At 42.9% G+C, this 19,631-nt stretch overlaps 2 protein-coding genes across 3 annotated transcripts; both read left to right on the plus strand.

The window, feature by feature from the left end:
* The first annotated feature begins 398 nt into the window (after window positions 1-398).
* On the plus strand, window positions 399-7,099 carry LOC135485741 (uncharacterized). 2 transcript variants are annotated; one of them, XR_010446619.1, is made up of 3 exons: window positions 399-622; window positions 930-6,706; window positions 7,014-7,099. XR_010446619.1 is itself a non-coding variant. In XM_064768136.1 (2 exons), the coding sequence occupies exon 2, from the start codon at window positions 1,945-1,947 to the stop codon at window positions 6,385-6,387; it is 4,443 nt and encodes a 1,480-aa protein (XP_064624206.1). In that variant the 5' UTR covers window positions 399-622; window positions 930-1,944; the 3' UTR covers window positions 6,388-7,082. The 2 variants fall into 2 exon arrangements, 1 of the variants encoding a protein (XP_064624206.1); XM_064768136.1 differs by having other exon boundaries at window positions 930-7,082.
* A 9,309-nt stretch (window positions 7,100-16,408) lies between these two features.
* On the plus strand, window positions 16,409-17,470 carry LOC135484792 (putative nuclease HARBI1). The gene has a single exon (XM_064766475.1). It carries the CDS (start codon window positions 16,409-16,411, stop codon window positions 17,468-17,470), a length of 1,062 nt encoding a protein of 353 aa, XP_064622545.1.
* The last annotated feature ends 2,161 nt before the right edge of the window (window positions 17,471-19,631 follow it).

A 19,631-nucleotide genomic window follows, 5' to 3' on the forward strand; every position in this document is an offset into this window, starting at 1 on the left:
GCAATACGCATGATATTGAACAATGTAACTCGCATTTGCTGCTAAATTGAGACTTCTATCATCATTCCATCTCTATATCATTGTTTGAGAAATATTGTAGATTACGTTGATGATGCTTTCGTTTGTGAGGTATGTTTTTGGGGGAAATTAGAGACGTTTTCATTGCCACGTATCTCGTCAGCTGTTGCTATCGATGCTGAAGCTCATTTTCTGTCCTACCTACGTTTCACCTACCCATAGGCGCCATATGTATTTTCCATACGGATTCGTGATACGTTTTGACGGTGATGAAAGTCGCACGTATAAAACTGCTTTTGTGATCTGTGAAGGCAATGTTGTTCCGATAATTGGTCGAAAGTCGTGTGATGAACTTGGTCTTGTGTGTAACGAATTGACCGATGACCGACCATGGTGAATAATTATGGTGTTGTAATAGTTGAATGGTGTATATAGGGTATTTTAAGAGTTGAATGGTGCTATTGTGTGACTGAGTTATTGGGTGAGTGCGTTGTTGTGTAAATATGTTTTAAGTAGGTTTTAAGGTTGGAGTTTTAGCTTTAGTCAGTAGTAGGGTGGAGTTTAGAATGGTAGGATGTATATTATGGTAGAACGAAGTTGTGGGGTAAGTTTGTTCAAAAGTTAACATTGTATTCGTGTTTGATATATTGTGATTCAGATGATAAGCCTGGTTTCTAGGCTGTTTGATATATTGTGATTCGGATGATAAGCCTGGTTTCTAGGCTGTTTGATATATTGTGATTTGGATGATAAGCCTGGTTTCTAGGCGGTTTGATATAGTTTGATTATGATGATATAAGCCTGGTGCTTGGCTGTTTGATGTATTGTAATAAGGATGATATAGTGTGGAGTCATTGATCTGTGTTAGATATGTTGATTGAATTGTAATCCCACTTCTATTATATTTGCAGTTCCTCCATTGAGTTATTAAAGACACCTGTACCTGACTGAACGTGTCGAGTCTGTTTTATCGTGCGAACCTTTACATGGCGACCTTCCCAGGACCTCTCTGCGATGTCAACACCATGCGGTCACGACAATAGGCTACATCACGTCATTGGTATATGAGGAGTAGCTTACGTATCACTTTATACATGCAAATCAGGATTCCGAGTCGATCACAACTTACGGTGGCAAGGGTCCAAGTTCGGAGTGTTCGATCACAGTGTGTTATGATTGGAGTTCAGTAACCGGTGACCTCGAGGGTGCTGGCTTCCTAAGCGCGCGCAACGATATCGTTAACATCTGCTAATAGTACATCAGGTTTGAAACGGATGCAGCAGGACTCGGAGGTTGGCGGACATTGGAGGATCAGACTGTGCCTAATTGTGTAGTCCTTGATTGAACCTGGTGTGTTATAACGTGTGATATCATTATTTCATCTTGTATGTGTTTGTATTGGGGCAGAGAGGTGTATAATATTTCATAATTGCTGCATATATTTAAAACTATTTTAACTGGAGATTGAAAGACGTGACCACCCTGCGTTTTGATTTGAATTTTGTACGCTATTTATGTAATGTTGGTGTGTTAAGAGGAACCCACATCTTTAGTTACAAATTTTGAAAGTGGGGTAGAGTTGAGGTGGTTTTGCTGAAGATATTATTGGTGTATGTATATATGTTCATTTTATACTATAGAGTTTGAAGATGTTATGAGTTTGTATTGGTCCTAGAGTTGAATGTTTACCAGGATTGTGGTGATATTATAGTACAGGTCTGATGATGAGTGGAAGCGAGTGCGGATGTTGGTGAAAGTGCGAGGGTAACTTGAAGTAGGGAATAAATTCGGTTTGAGTGTTCTGGTTCAGGTCATTACACTGCACGTCATTATATTCCAGGTCATTGTGTTTCAGGTCGTATTGTTTTTTCCACTTAAACTAGATATAATTTATTTTGTTCTAAAGTTTGGGTGTAACGAGTAAGGATGGAAAGATTGAAGGAGCTTACCCAGTTGGGAAAAGAGATGGGGTTAACCGCCAAGGATTTGAAGGCATTTGTGACGGAACAGCAAAATGCTGAGCGAGAAGAACGGGTGTCCGAGAGGGAGAAAGAACGAGAGGAGAGAGAGGCTGAGAGGAGAGAGAAAGAGAGGGAGCAGAAGGATCGTGAGCGTGAGGAAGATAGGAAGGAACGAGAACTTGAGCATCAGCGGCGGTTGGAATTATTACAGGAGCAACAGAAACTGGCAGTGTCAACAGCTAAGACCACCACCAGCACCACCAAAGTTACGCCAAAGACTCCGAGACTTCCCACATTTGACGAGACAAAGGATGACATGGATGCCTATCTTCATCGTTTTGAGCGTTATGCAGAGGCCCAATCGTGGGACAAAGACCAATGGGGTGTAAATCTTGGGGCCCTGCTGAAGGGAAAAGCATTAGAGGTCTACTCCCGCCTCTCATCGACTGAGGCCATGGATTTCCAGAAGTTGAAGGAGGCGCTGTTGGTCCGTTTTGATTTGACCGTGGATGGTTTTCAGAAGAGGTTTCGGTCAGCCAAGCCAGACGCAGGGGAAACCTTTGGACAGTTTACCACTCGCCTAAGGAACTATTTAGACCGATGGCAGGAGTTGGCGAAAGCGAGTGCAACTTTTGAGGGAATCGTTGACCTGTTTATGCGAGAACAGTTTCTCCGTGTCTGTGCACCAGAGTTAAAGCTATTCTTACGGGAGAGAGTCCCAAACTCTGTCAAGGGTATGGCAATATTAGCTGATCAGTACAGAGAGGCAAGGGGAGGTAACATCCTGAATATTCTTTACCGGCCTAGAGCAACGGTCGGGCCAGATCCCAGGCAGCCTGAACAAGTAAAGCAGGTCTCTTTGAGGAACACTCCAACTGCTAACAGTGCTGGAAACAGATCAGATTCATCATTTGGTCAGAAACAGGGTAGCTTTTATAAGGATACGAGGAAATGTAACTACTGTGGTAAAATTGGTCACATAGCCAGGTTTTGTCATACTCGACTTGCAGCAGCAAGTATGAGAGCTGAGGGACAGCCTACTGAGATGGATTCCAGCGGGGGTGAAGCCTCTGATCATGAGGTGTCATACTGTATGGGAGTGACTCCAACGACGGGTTCAGTTCTCAATTCCGTCACTGGTGGGAACCCAACCCTCATATCCACAAACTGCTCATCGTCAATTACTCACACAGGTGGTGGCCTGAATAGTATGCCGGTCCACTCAGGGAAAATTGACGGACATCCCGCGGTGCTAAGGGTGTTGAGAGACACTGGGTGCAGTGGAGTTGTTATTAGGAAGGACTTGGTTGATCCGGCCCGTTACTTAGGAACGACTCAGCGATGTACCCTCATAGATGGATCGACCTTGACAGTTCCGATGGCTGCAGTGGCCGTTGACACACCCTTCTATAAGGGGAAGGTTGAGGCGATGTGCATGGAGAAGCCGTTGTATGACATCATAATTGGTAACATCGAAGGGGCAAGGGAACCCGGAGACCCGGATCTCGATTGGACAGTTGCAGCGGTATTGACTCGAGCACAGAAAAAGCGTGAGAAGATGGATTTGAAGCCACTTAGAGTACCGAAAATAGTGGGTGATCTGGAAGACAAGGAAATATTCCGGATCGAACAGGCAACTGATCCTTCACTTACCAAGTTCCACCAATATGCAAAGGATGGAACGCAAAAGCGGAACAAGTATGGGGCGGTGACATCTTACAGATATAAGAAATCGCTGTTGTATCGAAAGTTTGTTTCGCCAAGAGTGGACAATGGAAAGGAGTATCTTCAGCTCCTGCTGCCAGTGAAGTTCCGTGTCAAGGTGATGTACTTGGCCCATGACTCTCTCATGGCAGGGCATTTAGGCCGCAGGAAGACCTATCATCGAGTATTGGACGAGTTCTACTGGCCTGGGATACAGTCAGAAGTGACTCGTTACTGCCGTTCCTGTGACCTATGCCAGCGCTTTATCCCGAAGGGCAGGGTTCTAAAGGTACCACTAGGAAAGATGCCGTTGATGGGTTCACCTTTTGAGCGTGTGGCTCTGGATTTGATTGGACCCCTGTTTCCGCCAACTGACAGAGGCAACCGCTACATCCTTACATTCATGGACTACGCAACCAGGTACCCGGAAGCAATCGCACTACCTAAGATTGAGACAGAACGGGTGGCGGAGGCTTTAGTTGATATTTACAGTCGACTGGGTGTGGCTGAAGAAATACTGACCGAATTAGGTTCGCAGTTTATCGCTGATTTGATGAAAGAAGTGAGCAGACTACTATCTTTCCAGCGAACTACAACTACACCATACCATCCCCAGTGTAATGGCTTAGTGGAGAAGTTCAATGGAACGCTCAAGCAGATGCTCAAGAAAATGTGTGCTGAGCGTCCGAAGGATTGGGATAGATATATCAACCCTCTGCTATTTGCCTACCGAGAAGTTCCGCAAGATAGTACCGGATTTTCCCCATTTGAACTCCTGTACGGACGGTCAGTGCGGGGACCACTGTCTATACTTAGACAGTTATGGTCACAAGAGGACTTGGACCAGGAGGTGAAAACTACATACCAGTACGTGTTCGATCTGAGGAACCGTCTGGAGGAGACATTGAAGTTGGCACAAGACAATCTGAAGGGGGCAGCCAAGAAACAGAAGCAGTATTTTGACAAGCGCACTAGAGTACGCCAGATGAGTGAGGGTGATGAGGCGTTGGTACTGTTACCCATTAACGCCAACAAGCTGCTGATGCAATGGCGAGGCCCTTACAAGGTTGTTAAGAAGATTAATGCCATGGACTATAGACTGATGATGGATGGGAAAGAGAGGACCTTCCACATAAACATGTTGAAGCAATATATTCCACGTGCACGAGATCAAGTTGCAGTTGTAGTGGAGGATGGAGAAGAGCAGTGCGCTGTGGTTTTAGAGAGTGTTGAGGCAGAACCCCCAGAGGTAGAGACTCAGCTACCAAGGTTAGAGGACCAAGTGGTGGACAAAGTGGGTGAAACCATGGAAGATGTCCACATCTGTGGTGATTTGAGGCCAGAACAGATTGAGGAGGTAAAGGAGATACTGTGTAGCTATCAAGATGTACTAACTGATTCACCAGGGAGGACTACAGTGTTGAGTCATGATGTCCGATTGACCACGTCAGATCCGGTGAGAGTTCGCCCCTACCCTATTCCATTTAGCATGGTTGAGGTTGTGAAGCATGAGATCGAGAATATGTTGGATATGGGAGTAATCGAGCCATGTGATTCACCTTACTCATCACCAGTCGTGATCGTGAAGAAGAAAGACGGGAGCAACAGGTTTTGCATCGACTTTCGTCGGATAAACCAGATCACAGTGTTCGACCCCGAGCCCATGGCTGATGTTGAGAGTATTTTTGCAAAACTGGCTGGTTGTAAATATATATCCAAGTTTGACCTCTCAAAAGGTTACTGGCAGGTCCCTCTTACGGAGCAAGCGAAAGAAGTGTCATCATTCTCAGTGCCATTCGGCCATTTTCGGTTCAAAGTCATGCCATTCGGAATGGTAAATGCCCCCGCGACATTCAATAGACTGATGAGGGTTGTGTTAAAGGGAGCGGAGAGTGCGGACAACTTCATGGATGACGTTATGTTAGGGACGATCCCTTGGTCTGAGCACCTAAGGGCAATCGTGGACTTACTCACAAGACTACGAGATGCTGGCTTGACGGCAAGACCCTCAAAGATATATATTGGATACTCCAGCCTAGACTGTCTTGGACATGTAGTGGGTAATGATTCATTGGCACCCATGTTAGATAAACTGGAGGCTATTGAGCAGGCTCCAGTTCCAACCACGAAGAAACAGGTTCGGTCTTTCCTGGGCTTGTCTGGATTCTACCGGAAGTTCATACCTCATTACTCCGAATTGGCATCACCACTTACGGACTTGACAAAGAAGGGACAACCAAATAAAGTTGGATGGTCCGAAGTTCAGGAAACAGCCTTTCGCAAGTTGAAACGGGCGCTTTGTTCAAAGCCCATTCTGAGACTACCAGCATTGAATGAGATGTTTATTCTTCGGACAGACGCGTCTGACAAGGGACTTGGTGCTGTGCTGCTGCAAGTAGTGGATGGCGTGAAGTTACCCATTGCCTATGCCAGTAAAAAGTTACTGCCCAGAGAACAGAACTATGCAACTGTTGAGTTGGAGTGCTTAGCGGTGGTGTGGGGTGTTCACAAGTTCCACAGGTATCTATATGGAGTTGAGTTCATTTTGGAGACAGATCACCAACCTCTGACGTTTCTGAAAAGAAACAAGGCTAGTAACAGTAGACTCATGAGGTGGGCACTGTTGTTGCAGCCCTATCGGTTCAATGTGAGAGCCATTAGGGGGGTTGACAACGTAGGAGCTGATTACCTTAGTCGGACTTAGAGAAACTGTCTCGAATCTGAATTCTGCGAAAAAGTTGAATCTTTTTGAGATCCCCTTTTTTCCCCTGAGATGGGGGATATGTAACGAATTGACCGATGACCGACCATGGTGAATAATTATGGTGTTGTAATAGTTGAATGGTGTATATAGGGTATTTTAAGAGTTGAATGGTGCTATTGTGTGACTGAGTTATTGGGTGAGTGCGTTGTTGTGTAAATATGTTTTAAGTAGGTTTTAAGGTTGGAGTTTTAGCTTTAGTCAGTAGTAGGGTGGAGTTTAGAATGGTAGGATGTATATTATGGTAGAACGAAGTTGTGGGGTAAGTTTGTTCAAAAGTTAACATTGTATTCGTGTTTGATATATTGTGATTCAGATGATAAGCCTGGTTTCTAGGCTGTTTGATATATTGTGATTCGGATGATAAGCCTGGTTTCTAGGCTGTTTGATATATTGTGATTTGGATGATAAGCCTGGTTTCTAGGCTGTTTGATATAGTTTGATTATGATGATATAAGCCTGGTGCTTGGCTGTTTGATGTATTGTAATAAGGATGATATAGTGTGGAGTCATTGATCTGTGTTAGATATGTTGATTGAATTGTAATCCCACTTCTATTATATTTGCAGTTCCTCCATTGAGTTATTAAAGACACCTGTACCTGACTGAACGTGTCGAGTCTGTTTTATCGTGCGAACCTTTACATTGTGAAACTAGTTTTGTGCTGTGACTGAAACTCACGCTGAGTATGGACACCTTTTCGAGGAATACGCCGAAGTTTTCCAAGGTCTAGGTTGTATTCGTGGACAGGTTCACATTCTCAACCCGTGATGATGTTCGACCCGTAGTTGAACCCTGCCGTAGGCCTAAGCTTCCTCTTGGACTCAATGAACCTCTGAAAGGAGAACTTGAGCGAATGGTTGCAATGAAGGTTACAACTTCTGTTACAGAACCTACTGAATGGATCAGTTCTGTTGTATATAGTTGTTAGAAAACCCACAGTACAGGAAAGCTCGATCAGAGTATGCCTTGACCCCCAAAATTTGAATCGTGCTATCAGAAGAGAGCCCTTGAAATTACCTACTAGAGATGAAATCTCAGTGGTAGTAAATATTTCTCCAAGTTGCATGCCAAAAATGGCTATTGGATGTGTCTGTTAGATGAGGAAAATTCATTTCTCACAACTTTTAACTCGCGTTTTGGCCGATACATGTACCTGAGGTTACCCATGGGTACAAAATGTAGCAGTGAAATATTCCAGAGAAAGATGAATGAGATATTTGGTCGATAGAGGGCGTTGAGGTTTCTCGGTATGATCTTTGTTGATACACGCTGATACAAAGGCATTGCATGATCAGAGGTTGAGAAAAGTGTTTGATATTGCCAAGACAGTCATGGTGTTGAGTTCAATCTGGACGAATGTGTGCTAGGAGTGAATGAAATCATTTTCTTGATACTGATGAGGGTATGAAAATTAATGAAAAAGACAAAGTTAGCCCGTCCAAGCAACAAAGCTTACTTGCAGGTATGATTAATTTCCTGGCAGGGTACATTCCAGAGCTCTCATCAAGATCTGCACGTCTCAGATCCATGCTGGAGAAACAGGTTCAGTGGAAATGGGAGCATCAGCAAGAGAGAGCGTGGTCAGATCTGAAGAGATTGATCTCAAGTGATATCATGATGTCAAAAAGCCATTGAAGATTTCTAGTGATGCTGGCAAAGGTGGCTTGGGTTGTGTTCTCTTGACATGTGACTCCTTAGAGAAATAAAACTGGTTGCCTATAGCTTATGGTTCGAGAGTCTTAACTCAAAATAGAAAAAGAATCCTTCGGCATTACTTGCATCGGAACACTTTCCACCAATATGATTTTGGAAAGCATATTGAGATCGAAACGGATCATAAACCTTTGATCCCTAATTTCAAGAAGTGACTCAATGATTGTCCAGCCAAGTTACAGAGGCTGAGGCTTAGGTGACAGCAATATGACTTCGATTTGTATTTCAAGCCAGGTAAATATTTTTAAACAGCTCATGCTTTGAGCAGGAATTATCCTCCTGCTACTGGGTCTAGTGAACTAGAGCAGGTTGTACAGGCCCATGTTGATTGTTTGATGGAAAACATTCCAATGCATGACAGAAAACTCCAGCAGATCAAACTTAAGACACAGACAGATGTAGTTTTGTGTAAACTCAGGGAAGTGGTTTTGGATGGCCTGATGATAGAAGCCAATGTCATAACATGTTGTTACCATTTTGGAACTATAGAGATGAACTCACTGTTGTGAAGGATGTAGTCATGAAAGGCATGAGAATTGTCATCCTTCAGAGTTGGTGTCCATCAGAAGACACTGGAGAACCAACATCAGTCGACTTTGTTGTGCCTCTACCAGTTTCACATCCAGATGCATTTGCATTAGATTTACTACAAGTAGCATTTCCGCCATCATTCATCAAGACATCTCTGAGTGTTGTGATTAACACTCGTAGGAAATTGAACCTTGTCACAAACATGACCTACATTTGGCGTCTGACTCATAGGGACAGGATCAAAACCTGGTGGATCAGAAATTGGCAAATTGTCAGCATGAGACTGAAATTTGTCTCTCGTTTACTGCAAGTCAACTCGTTCTCTCCTGTACACTCCTCCAAATTCCGTCTTGACATTGTAAGATCTTGGAGCAACCTTTTTCAACACATTGCGTTTATATAGTAGAGCAATCTTTCTTCATTTTGTCTCCGACTCGGACTACATCACCTTCTTTTAATTCAGGAAATTCCTTGGTACCTCGATCATAGTACCTTTTCTGTTTCTGTTTGGATAGCTTCTTAAGACCAAAAAACAAAACTTTACTTCCATTCAAAGAACAATTACTGCCAAGCATCTTGAATTTTGACTCCTAATGAGAAAATCAGAGTAAAAGGATAAGTAAGAGTCACAAACTTCACCGGTATGTTTGGCTTCTTCCTAAGACAAGTGCATTGCTGCACAAAATTCATTTTCATTTTTTTCATTCCTATCAGATATAGAGACTATTTCCTATGGGTTAAACGTAATGGAGATTTTTTTAATTTTCAAAATCAACTTGAAGAAAAAAAATTCACAAAAGCTATTATAAATAAAATTATCAAATGTGGTTCTATTCAACATTGATTAGAGTTGTTGCTAGTGATAATCTTTTTTTTAAATGCACTCCATGATTCCGATTTTCTCCTCTGGAGTGAAAAATTGGTTTATGCTGGACAGAATCTGAATGTTGATCACAATCACTACGATACCCACTCCCCAGTGTACCCAAATCATCAACAAAACTACAGCATTACGGGTATACGGATGTTAGATTTGCATCATGGAATGGCTGTCGGTATAACTATGGCAAAAGTGAAGCAAGGACCGAGATTAAAATTAATATTGAGGGATTTTTGCCTTTTGCCATTAGAGGGTTGATATGTACCCAGAGTAATGCTATTTTTTACATTGACCTCAAAGTCATGTAAGTAATTCAAAACAAAAGCTAAATATTTCAATAATTTTTATCAGAATGATAACAACATTCGTGAATCAGAGAATAGAGTAAATTGAAGTCTTTTTCTTGTTCATTCATAAGACAGGCCCGACTACTTGTGATGTCAATAGTTTATCTCAAAGCAAGTAAATTTAGGCTTCAGGTTCGCCAGTCTACCAGTCATGTCATACCTTCGTTTCAGCTAACGAGCATCTAATACAAAATGCCCAATTAAAGTGACTATTAATGTTGTTCAAACATCATGTCAGTAGCAACATTTCTAAAACCATCCGTTTGGAAATAGTTAAAGATTTCGAACAAGACTAAAAAGAACAAGCCGTGCATCTGTATCTCTTATCCACTGCTGATAAGATCCTTCGTATAATGCTATTTACTATTGAATGAAACCGTTTTTCTCCGAGATAAAATCAAGTACACTAAAATATTTGGCAAGTCCCTTGTCTTCTTCAGCATCGTCAGGAAGAGGATCAATGAGAGTAGAGAGTTGTGTCATCTCATCGGCTGCAAGTGGGCTTCTTGTCTCAGGAATCTTAACATACGTCAATGATACATCAGCCTCATTTTCATCCATGTCATGTTCATCAATATATTCGTCGGGGTTTTTATCAGTAGCCTCGTTTGTGGCGAATATGTCCCTCATAGCAGTATCCGTTGAACTATGAAGTTCTAAAGACCGAGCAACAAACATCTGCAAAGGGGAGGTAGTTTCTGTCCTTATTTTCTGTTGGTTATGCTGCATGAGGTATATCTTTCAATAGACATGTGTATGCGAGGAAGATACACATAATGAAGTGCAAAAATCTGTTCCTCACTGTTTGGATTCAAAACATTGTCGCGTTCAAATGCAGAAAAAATATCATAATAAATTTTGACAGTGTTTTTCCAAGCATCAAACCAAAGTCGCTCAATGCGCTGATTATGAACACTCCTCCCACATATTGCACTACCCCTACCACTACCTCGCTTCTCTTCCATATAGATACAGACAGAATCATTTGCCCCACCCTTATCAACCCGAAGTCGCGAGGGCAACCCAAATTCCTCCTCTGCCTTTAGAAATAAACTGAAACATTTGCAGCTTTATTGTTTGTCGAGGCCTTCAGAAAAGTCCAACCGTGAATATCCATCGATAGCACCATGTACAACTATCCGCCACCTGCAGAACAAAAAACATTCAAGGAGTACAAATGGGTGCAAATGTGTATGCTATTCTTCTCAACTCGGCATACATAAACATAACAATCTGATGCTGCTTCTATGATAGGACATTTTGGAGTCTACAACAACTTACAAATTTACACCAATCATTCTTTTACAATCGACCACAATTTTATCTCATCTGGAGCATCAAAAAAATAAAGTTTATGATGGAGGAACCAGAAACATTTTATCAACATAGGTGGTGATGATAACTAAGGGCCTACAGCATGCGTGGTGCATGTAGCAGAACATTTAAAACACCACAGTATTCTGCATAGGAGTACATTTACTGGCAGACAAGATATTATGAGCACACAGGGTTGACTCAGTGTTTTTAAAGACTTTAGTCAAAACGGAAGTAATACCAACCTAACCAGTCTATGATTGCCATCCATATGCCAGAGAGAGTTTGGTCCATGCACTTTATAAGAACGCCGTTTAATAGCTTTTCGTGCACGACACGCAACACCTGCAGGGTCTACACGTCTCATCGCAACACGGACTCTCTCCCTTTGGGATATGCCTTTGGCATATGCCAATATTTTCCAAGCGAACCCTGATCGAATTGGTACCAATTTGTCGGTTACCTAAGAGGAAGGTAATCCTTTCATCTAGGTCTTCATCAGAAATATCAGTGTTCTTCTTGATTGCCACGTTGAAATGCCTGAAAAAATGAATGCATACACTTAACTTTACCAGGTCATGTGTATTAGACATCAGTTGCAATTTTTGGCTAGCATGCAATAACTTCCATATCCTGCTTTATTGGTGATCGAGGAAAAATGGGCGATAAGTTTGGGGTAACTGTGCAAAATAGTAGATGAAACTATAATTTCTGAATAACTTAGGACATGTTCACAAAACTATGCTATAGTTGTTAAAAAAACCAAACAGGTGTTTCTTGCCCACCATTGTGAAAACTAACCGCATGCGCCTGGTAAGTGTCTTCGTTGAAACTTTGAGGAGTTCAGCTATTTTCTTCTTTGAAAGGCGACAGGCTAACAAAAACTCAACCTGGGCTCTTGTCATATTTTGGGGCACCTCTTGCACCCAGTGAAGGGCGTGGAGCTGTATATGGAGTAGTAAGGTTTTCCGCTGCAAAAGAAACAATGAATAAGAAAAGTAAGGCAACACACGATCGAGAAGGGGGTCATACAATGAAACCAATAAACAAAATATATTGTTTTTAATAATAGGTGTGATGTAACCAAAAGTTACTACCTCACCTGTCAACAGTACGAGGACAGGCAATAAAGCATACAGTATTTCCCTGTTCTATTCGTTATGTTTTATAGGTGCAGCCTACATCATCACGACAATGTTGTCATGCCTGATTAGGCCCTACTACCAGCGATTACGACGGCTGACCCACTATTTAATATCATATCAGTATCACACTTCATCATGCACTTTGGATACGTGGTCTACATGGACGCGTCATGTCTATAGCATGATAGTTTGGCAATCTTACCTGTCCTATTTTGATCATAAGATCTTGTTGCCGAAGCAATAAGGCCACTGAGGGGTCTTGAGTGAGTAGGGGATTTATCCCTGCCCTAACATAGAAGAGATCCCGTTGCAGTTCCTCTAATCGACGAAGAATGGAATTAGAATTTGCAGCGTTGTTTTCTTCTGATACTAAAGAAAGACAACAAGCATTCACACAGCTTCGGAAATCATCAAAAAATTGATGAATATCGTTTAAACAAGCCATTTTTAGAGTGACATGAGGGATTTTGATTGTGAAAGATTTTTCTTGCTGCAAGTCCCCTAGATCAATTCCAAACTGGCCGTTAATGACACGATCTTTCGGCCGTCCGGAAATACACGAAACTATGCGAAGATGACGTTAATTTTGAATATTTGAAACGATGGTTGCGAATGGCTGATTAATGGTCTAGACCATTATTCCTGGCCAGCGATTGGTCGATTAATGGTCTAGAACATAATTCATGTACTGTGATTGGCTGATTAATGGTCTAGACCATTATTCCTGGCCAGCGATTGGTCGATTAATGGTCTAGAACAGAATTCCTGTACTGATTGGCTGATTTATGTTCTAGACCATTATTCCTGGCCAGTGATTGGTCAATTAATGGTCTAGAACAGAATTCCTGTACTGTGATTGGCTGATTTATGTCCTAGACCATTATTCCTGGTCAGTGATTGGTTGATTGACGGTCTAGAACAATATTCCTGTTCTCCTATTGGAAAATAGGAGAACAGACTCTTTGCAAAACAGAACAGATTTTGCAGAACAGATCAGAACAGATTGCAAAACAGATTCTACTGAGAGAACCCTCGCCAAATTACTCACCAAAGCTTTTTAATATCACGTGCACTTTACATAAATATTAGCATTGTATCATGTGCATTATGTATTATTTGTTTTGTGTATTATCTGTGCCATTGATGTATTTAATTTGTATATACTTCTCCTTTTTGAAGGTTTTATTAAATAAATAAATAAATTTGTCAAATTATGTTCTAGAACACAAATGATTATGTTCTAGAACATAAATAATTATGTTCTAGAACATAAATCGGCATTTATGTCCACTACCATATGGCCTACCATAGACGTGTGTGGCAGCTGTGTAAACGGCTACTGGGCGGACCCTCTTGACCTCTGTACGAAACCCGAGCAGCTTAGCGGATGTCCCAAGATTCCGGATCCAAACAGGGAAAGCTACCTCTGTACAACTCCCGATTGATTCTTAACCGCATGTACAGGCGTTCTCCATAATGTGTGCTTTCTCACCTCTGATACGGTCCCTCATCCGTACGGATATCCGTCCGTAGAAAGATACCCATGTGCCATTTGTCCTAGATCATGACATACAACGGCGGTTCAGTCAATAAAGTTGTTTTTGTTTGACTTCTGACTTTCTCCGTCTGTGGGATCCTAACCAGATTCCCACAAGACAGCGATTACATGGTACGCTACTAAACTTGTTTAAAATTGTCATCAAATAGCCTAATAGCCATAAACCATCGCGTTATGATCTGAAGGATAGTAAATTGTATCTAGCAAGAGCCCAGGCCGCTACTTCGCAAAAATGTATTCATATCTTCCATTTTTAATTCATATACTGATTTTCAACTCACGTCGTCTGCTAGAGTGCAGAAGCGGCAGTTCGTTGAACCGTACACCGACATGCCAGGAGTCCTTGCGGACCGTCGGAAACATTTTCGAATATAGACCCGGATCAAGCTGTCTGAGGACTGTAAGGACTGGTTTCGTTATTTGTAAATTGTCGAACTGCATGCACATGTTCGAAACTTTGGGTTCCATTCCCGTTTAAGTGACGAACTTGGAACATAGCAGCTTCCCGTATACTTGTACATGGCTAGAGAGTGTAGACACACACCACAGCGGAAAGCACAGCGAAGGCGATTCGTTCCGCTTGGCTGCCTTTAAAAGGTTAAATCACATTTCCATTGATCCAAGCCTGTTAGTTGCTGACGTAATCGCAATCATGGGGAAATCGAAGAAATCACCAAAAGGAAAGCCGTCCGGGACGAATACGACACCCGAAAACGACACGAGTTCGCGCTCTGTTTCGTCGAATCAGCCGTGCAAGAGAAAAGGAGTTGACGCAGGGTTATCACCGCCGCTGAAACGCCAACTGTCCCTCCCAAACCTTTTTGAGATGCCCAGCACGTCCGCAACTCAAGTGTCAAAGGCATTAGAAAGCGAGATAGAGAAGGCTTTGTCCAAGCCGGTAGTGTTTGATAAGATAGCAGCAATCGTATCTGAATCGAACACGAGTCTTCAATCATCTTGAGACGCAATATCAAAAAAACTGGACAAACTCGATTACATCGAGACCATGGTAACTTCCCTTAACGTTCGTATTAAAAAGGTTGAAGTCGGTTTGAAGGCTGTGGAGGAAAATGCTGCCGATATGGAAAAATTCTGTTCATTCCTATCGAACAAATTCGACTCGTTTGAAACTTCACGGAAGGCTCTCGTAGATACCGTCGAAAACGTCAAAAAAGATATAACTAGGATCGATAAATCCCCCGCTGCTACCCAATCGCTCAAAGATGAGTTGATGGACCTTAAATGCCGGTCCATGCGAGATAACCTGTTGTTTTTCTCCATCAAAGAGGAAAACAAGGAGGATTGTGAAGCTGTGCTCAAATCATTCATGAAGGAAGTGTTGGACTTGGCCGACGATGTTGAATTTGAAAGAGTGCATAGAAACGGTAAATTATCTGATGGCAAAATACGACCGATCGTCGCCAAGTTCTCGCGATTCAAACAGAGGGAAATGGTTCGCAAACGAGGCTTTGAAAAACTGCCAAAGTCGAGTTATGGTATTTCGGAGCAATGGCCAGATGAAATTGTTCGGAAACGCAAGTCCCTCATTCCCAAGTTAAAAGAGGCCAAAGCGGCCGGCAAGTCGGTCAGGTTGATCAGGGACAAACTGTATGTAGACGGTGAATTGGTGGTTTAGGGGCGTAGTACGGAAGGCGTAGTTGGGCAATTCGGATAGGATGCTGGAATGTAGAAGGTTTTAAATCATCGAAGGACGACCCTGAATTCATTGCATTCATGAAGGTCCATGACATTGTAATTCTGGTCGAGACATGGACAGGTAAACGTTCGTCTAATGCTTCCTTGTCGTTTTGACATCTTTCACAGTTACCGATCTATAGTGCACAGAAACGCTAGGCGAAATAGTGGTGGAGTGTTGATATATTTCCGTAATGGGTTAGCAAAATTCGTCAAGCTACTTTCAAAGCGAAACGAGGATTTTGTGTGGTTTAAATTATGCAGTCAATGCATAGTAAGTGAACGCGACCTGTTTATTTGTGGCGTGTACGTGCCTCCTTCAAATTCACCGCGCCACAACATTGTGGATTACTTTGACAGCCTAGAAACTGACATTCATGGTTATAACGCCGTTGGAGATGTATTATTACTCGGTGTCTTCAATGGCCGTACAGGCAAGCTTAATTCGGTATTCAGGGGCAATATGAACGCATTCAATATCCTGAACATTGGCCCGTATTCTAGAAGAATCCTAAAAGCGTAAGGTGGCCCTAAAACGGCCCTTTTAGTGACACCTTCACCATTTTCTATTCTAGAAGCATCCTAAAATACCGCCAAAGGTATACCTGAAAATCCTCTCCTAATGCAAAGGTTGACCCATTTCTAGAAGGTTTTTTAGGATAAGGAATTCCTAACTTTGGGCTCATCTCCACCTTAAATCGTTAGGATACCCTTGGGGTATCCTAAAAGTGTTCCTTACAGGCTGATTTCTGTCACTTGTGCACAGACAGCCGAGAAGATGGGTGACTTTCTTCAAAGAATTGCTGCGTTAAATCGTGTGCGAGCTGTTTATCAACCCAGGATAGACCAAAGAGTGGTGGTGAGGCAACCGCGTGGACAGTACCGGGACGATATTCATGAACTAAATGACGAAAATTTCCGAAAACGGTACCGGTTCACTAAAGCAGGATTCAATTATGTGCTGAACATCATCGCCGATGAAATCCCCCCTGCTCAGAATAATCGAGGACACCCGATTCCGCCGGTTATTCAGCTACAAGTGGCCCTACGTTTCTACGCCACGGGAACATTTCAGATCGTTTGTGGTGACCTTAACAATGTTTTGCAACCAGCAGCGAGTCGGATAGTTGCCAAAGTATCCCTAGCCATTGCTAGAAAAGCGAGGAATTACATCCGAATCCCGAATGACAATGATGCCATAATGATGCATCACAAGTTCTTCGAAAAAAACAGCTTTCCACGTGTCTTGGGGTGCATTGATGGAACACATGTACCCATCCAGGCTCCAAGTGTGGCGAACAGAGAAATCTACAGATGCCGTAAAGGTTTCATGTCTCTGAACGTGCAGGGAATAGCCGATGCAGACATGAAGTTCATTAACATTGTAGCAAGGTGGCCTGGCTCCACGCACGATTCGCGTATTTTGGATAACAGTATGGTTTGTGCCCGTTTTGAAAATGATGAATTTAACGGTCTGTTACTTGGAGATTCCGGATACCCTTGCAGGTCATTTCTCATGACTCCTTTCCGAAATCCACATGGTCACGCAGAAACCAGTTACAACACTGCACAGAAACGCACCCGTAGTGTTGTGGAACGCATGTTTGGAGTTTGGAAACGCCGCTTTCCATGCCTACGAACAGGCGTTCGTGTTAAACTGGACACAGCTATGTTGATCATCACTGCAACAGCCGTGTTGCACAACATTGCAGTCGACCTCGCCGAACCCGACTTCGACAGAGATGCTCCGGAGCCAATTGATGAAGAACTCGCTATTGAAGGGAATGATTTGCTGGGAAATGCTGTGAGGCAAGCAATCGTCCAGCAGTATTTTCAATAATACTAAGGTGGCAAATACTACGAAACATGTGAAAGCTAATCAGTCCCCTGTTCGTATTTCTCGAACATGGTGATAGGCTTTGCACAGGTTCCTCTGTCACCCTGGTAACCTGGATCAATATAGTAGCATCCCTTTCGTGATGATCCCCCAGACAATTGCCTCCAGACAATTCCCCCTCGAGGACAATTCCACTTATGTTTCCGACCTCCAAATTAGAGGTCAGGGGCATCAGACGGTGGCGTCAGCACAGGCGTACTGTATAATACCCTTGACTTATATTTTTGAGGTTGGGAACATATAAATAGTGGAATTGACCTCGGGGTTATCCTGGGGGGTGGGGGTGGGGGGGGGGGGGGGTGGGGGGTTGTCCTAGGAATCGACCAAGGGACTGGTTAGCTTTATTGAAATAACGAACACAAGACTTGATTTTATGCCTGTTTCGATTTGGGTGCATCTCTTGACAATTTACTCCAACTGTGCAAGTACACGGGAAATCGAAATCATACTTGAGTCATCTCCATCACGTGAGTTTCTTTGCCGTTTGATGAGATCTGTCAGCAACGTTTCCTGCAGTTTCCAAACCTTCATGCGCTGTTCGTGTTCGGCAATGCGGCGTTCCTCTTCAGTTTCTTGCATGAATATTTGCTGCTTGTAACGTTTGACCTGTAGCTCATGCTCTATCTGCTGCATGTTCATCACTAACTGATAGGCAGATGCACTGCACGGTGGCTCATCAGGGGTAGATTTACGCTTGGTTACTTTGGCTGCAGAATCTGACTCACGAATTAGGATTGGTTGGATCGAAGGAGTAGCAGGATCACTTGAAGTTTCAAGATACTGGGAGTTCGGCAGTTCCGCGGAGGTTGACGGCCTATGAGCTTCATCGAAAAACGAAGCGTCGCTGGGGGATTGCGATGAGCCAACAGCTGCAGTTGGTTTCACTCCATGGCGATTCACTGGAAAAAATGTGAAGGCCAATGTTATACTGAAAGCATGGAAATGTTATTGATATCAACCCTCATATTTCTGAATTTACTTCAGGCCAACCAAATTTGTTTTTATACATTTGCACTGGTTTCAATGTAAACCAGTTAACAACAAGACTGAAAGGAATGAAAATCCCCTGGATTGTAAGTCGTCTTTACAATAACCAGGCATTGTGGAAAGTTTGGGTTGGATTGAGTGACGTGGCCACAATCCTAAAATAGAAATTCAATTGGACATCAAGAAGCCGGACTTGTATTCCCTGGACATTTATTTCTTTACATCGGCGTATGGTAATTTGTTGATGTGAAAGCAGCTCCATTAAATAAAATAATTAGGATATATTTGGCTTCATTTAATTCTCTGAGGATAGCCGAACCTTCACTCGTGCATGTAACATAAGCCCAGGGCTAGGCTGTTCATAAAATATGCGAGGGGAGGATGCGGTGTGCATTGATGGTGCATGTAGCACTACCAACCTGGGACATGATACCCTGCATCATCGTCAACATCATTGTCTAAAGGCTCTATGACGTCGCTACATATCGATGCTACTGTGTGCGCTGAATCATCGGCTTTGTCCTCTTCTTCCATCACTCCACCACCAGTGCGATGCCTGGCTTTCTTTTCCTTGGAAACGTCTTTTTTGGCCTTAGCCTTCATATTGTCCCACATTTTTTTTATGGCCTTCATGTCCAATTTGGAAACATTTTTCTGGCTGTTGTACCGTTTCAAAATTGTCTCCCATGCAGTTTCCTTCTGTCTCCACACTTTAGAACTGTTTTCCCTCTGTTCAATGATTCAATTCTCGCTTTCAACCAACTGCAACAGAAGTTGCCTCTCGACATCGGTCGAATTTCTTCGTTTCTTCCCTTCTTTTTTAAGTTCATCCATCATGGAGTGCAGCAATGTACTGTACCTCTGGAACAACCACGAATTCACACTGTTAAACTGCCACTCAGGCCTATTATCAGTCAACGTGTCCTGCCTGACCTCTGCTCGCAGTGCGTGGCAGGCTATTGTTCAACGCCCGGCAACATGGTTAGGAACACCTTCAGGTCCACCTGAAGGAAAGTGTACTTTCCTAAAGGGACTCCTCAGGCGAAGTCGTTCCTTTAGGTTCACCTTACGAAAGGAAAAGGATTAGGAAACTTTCAGAATAGGCCACAAGAAAAGT

The sequence above is a fragment of the Lineus longissimus genome, chromosome 3 (assembly GCF_910592395.1).
Source record: "Lineus longissimus chromosome 3, tnLinLong1.2, whole genome shotgun sequence".
NCBI classification, from domain to species: Eukaryota; Metazoa; Nemertea; class Pilidiophora; order Heteronemertea; family Lineidae; genus Lineus; species Lineus longissimus.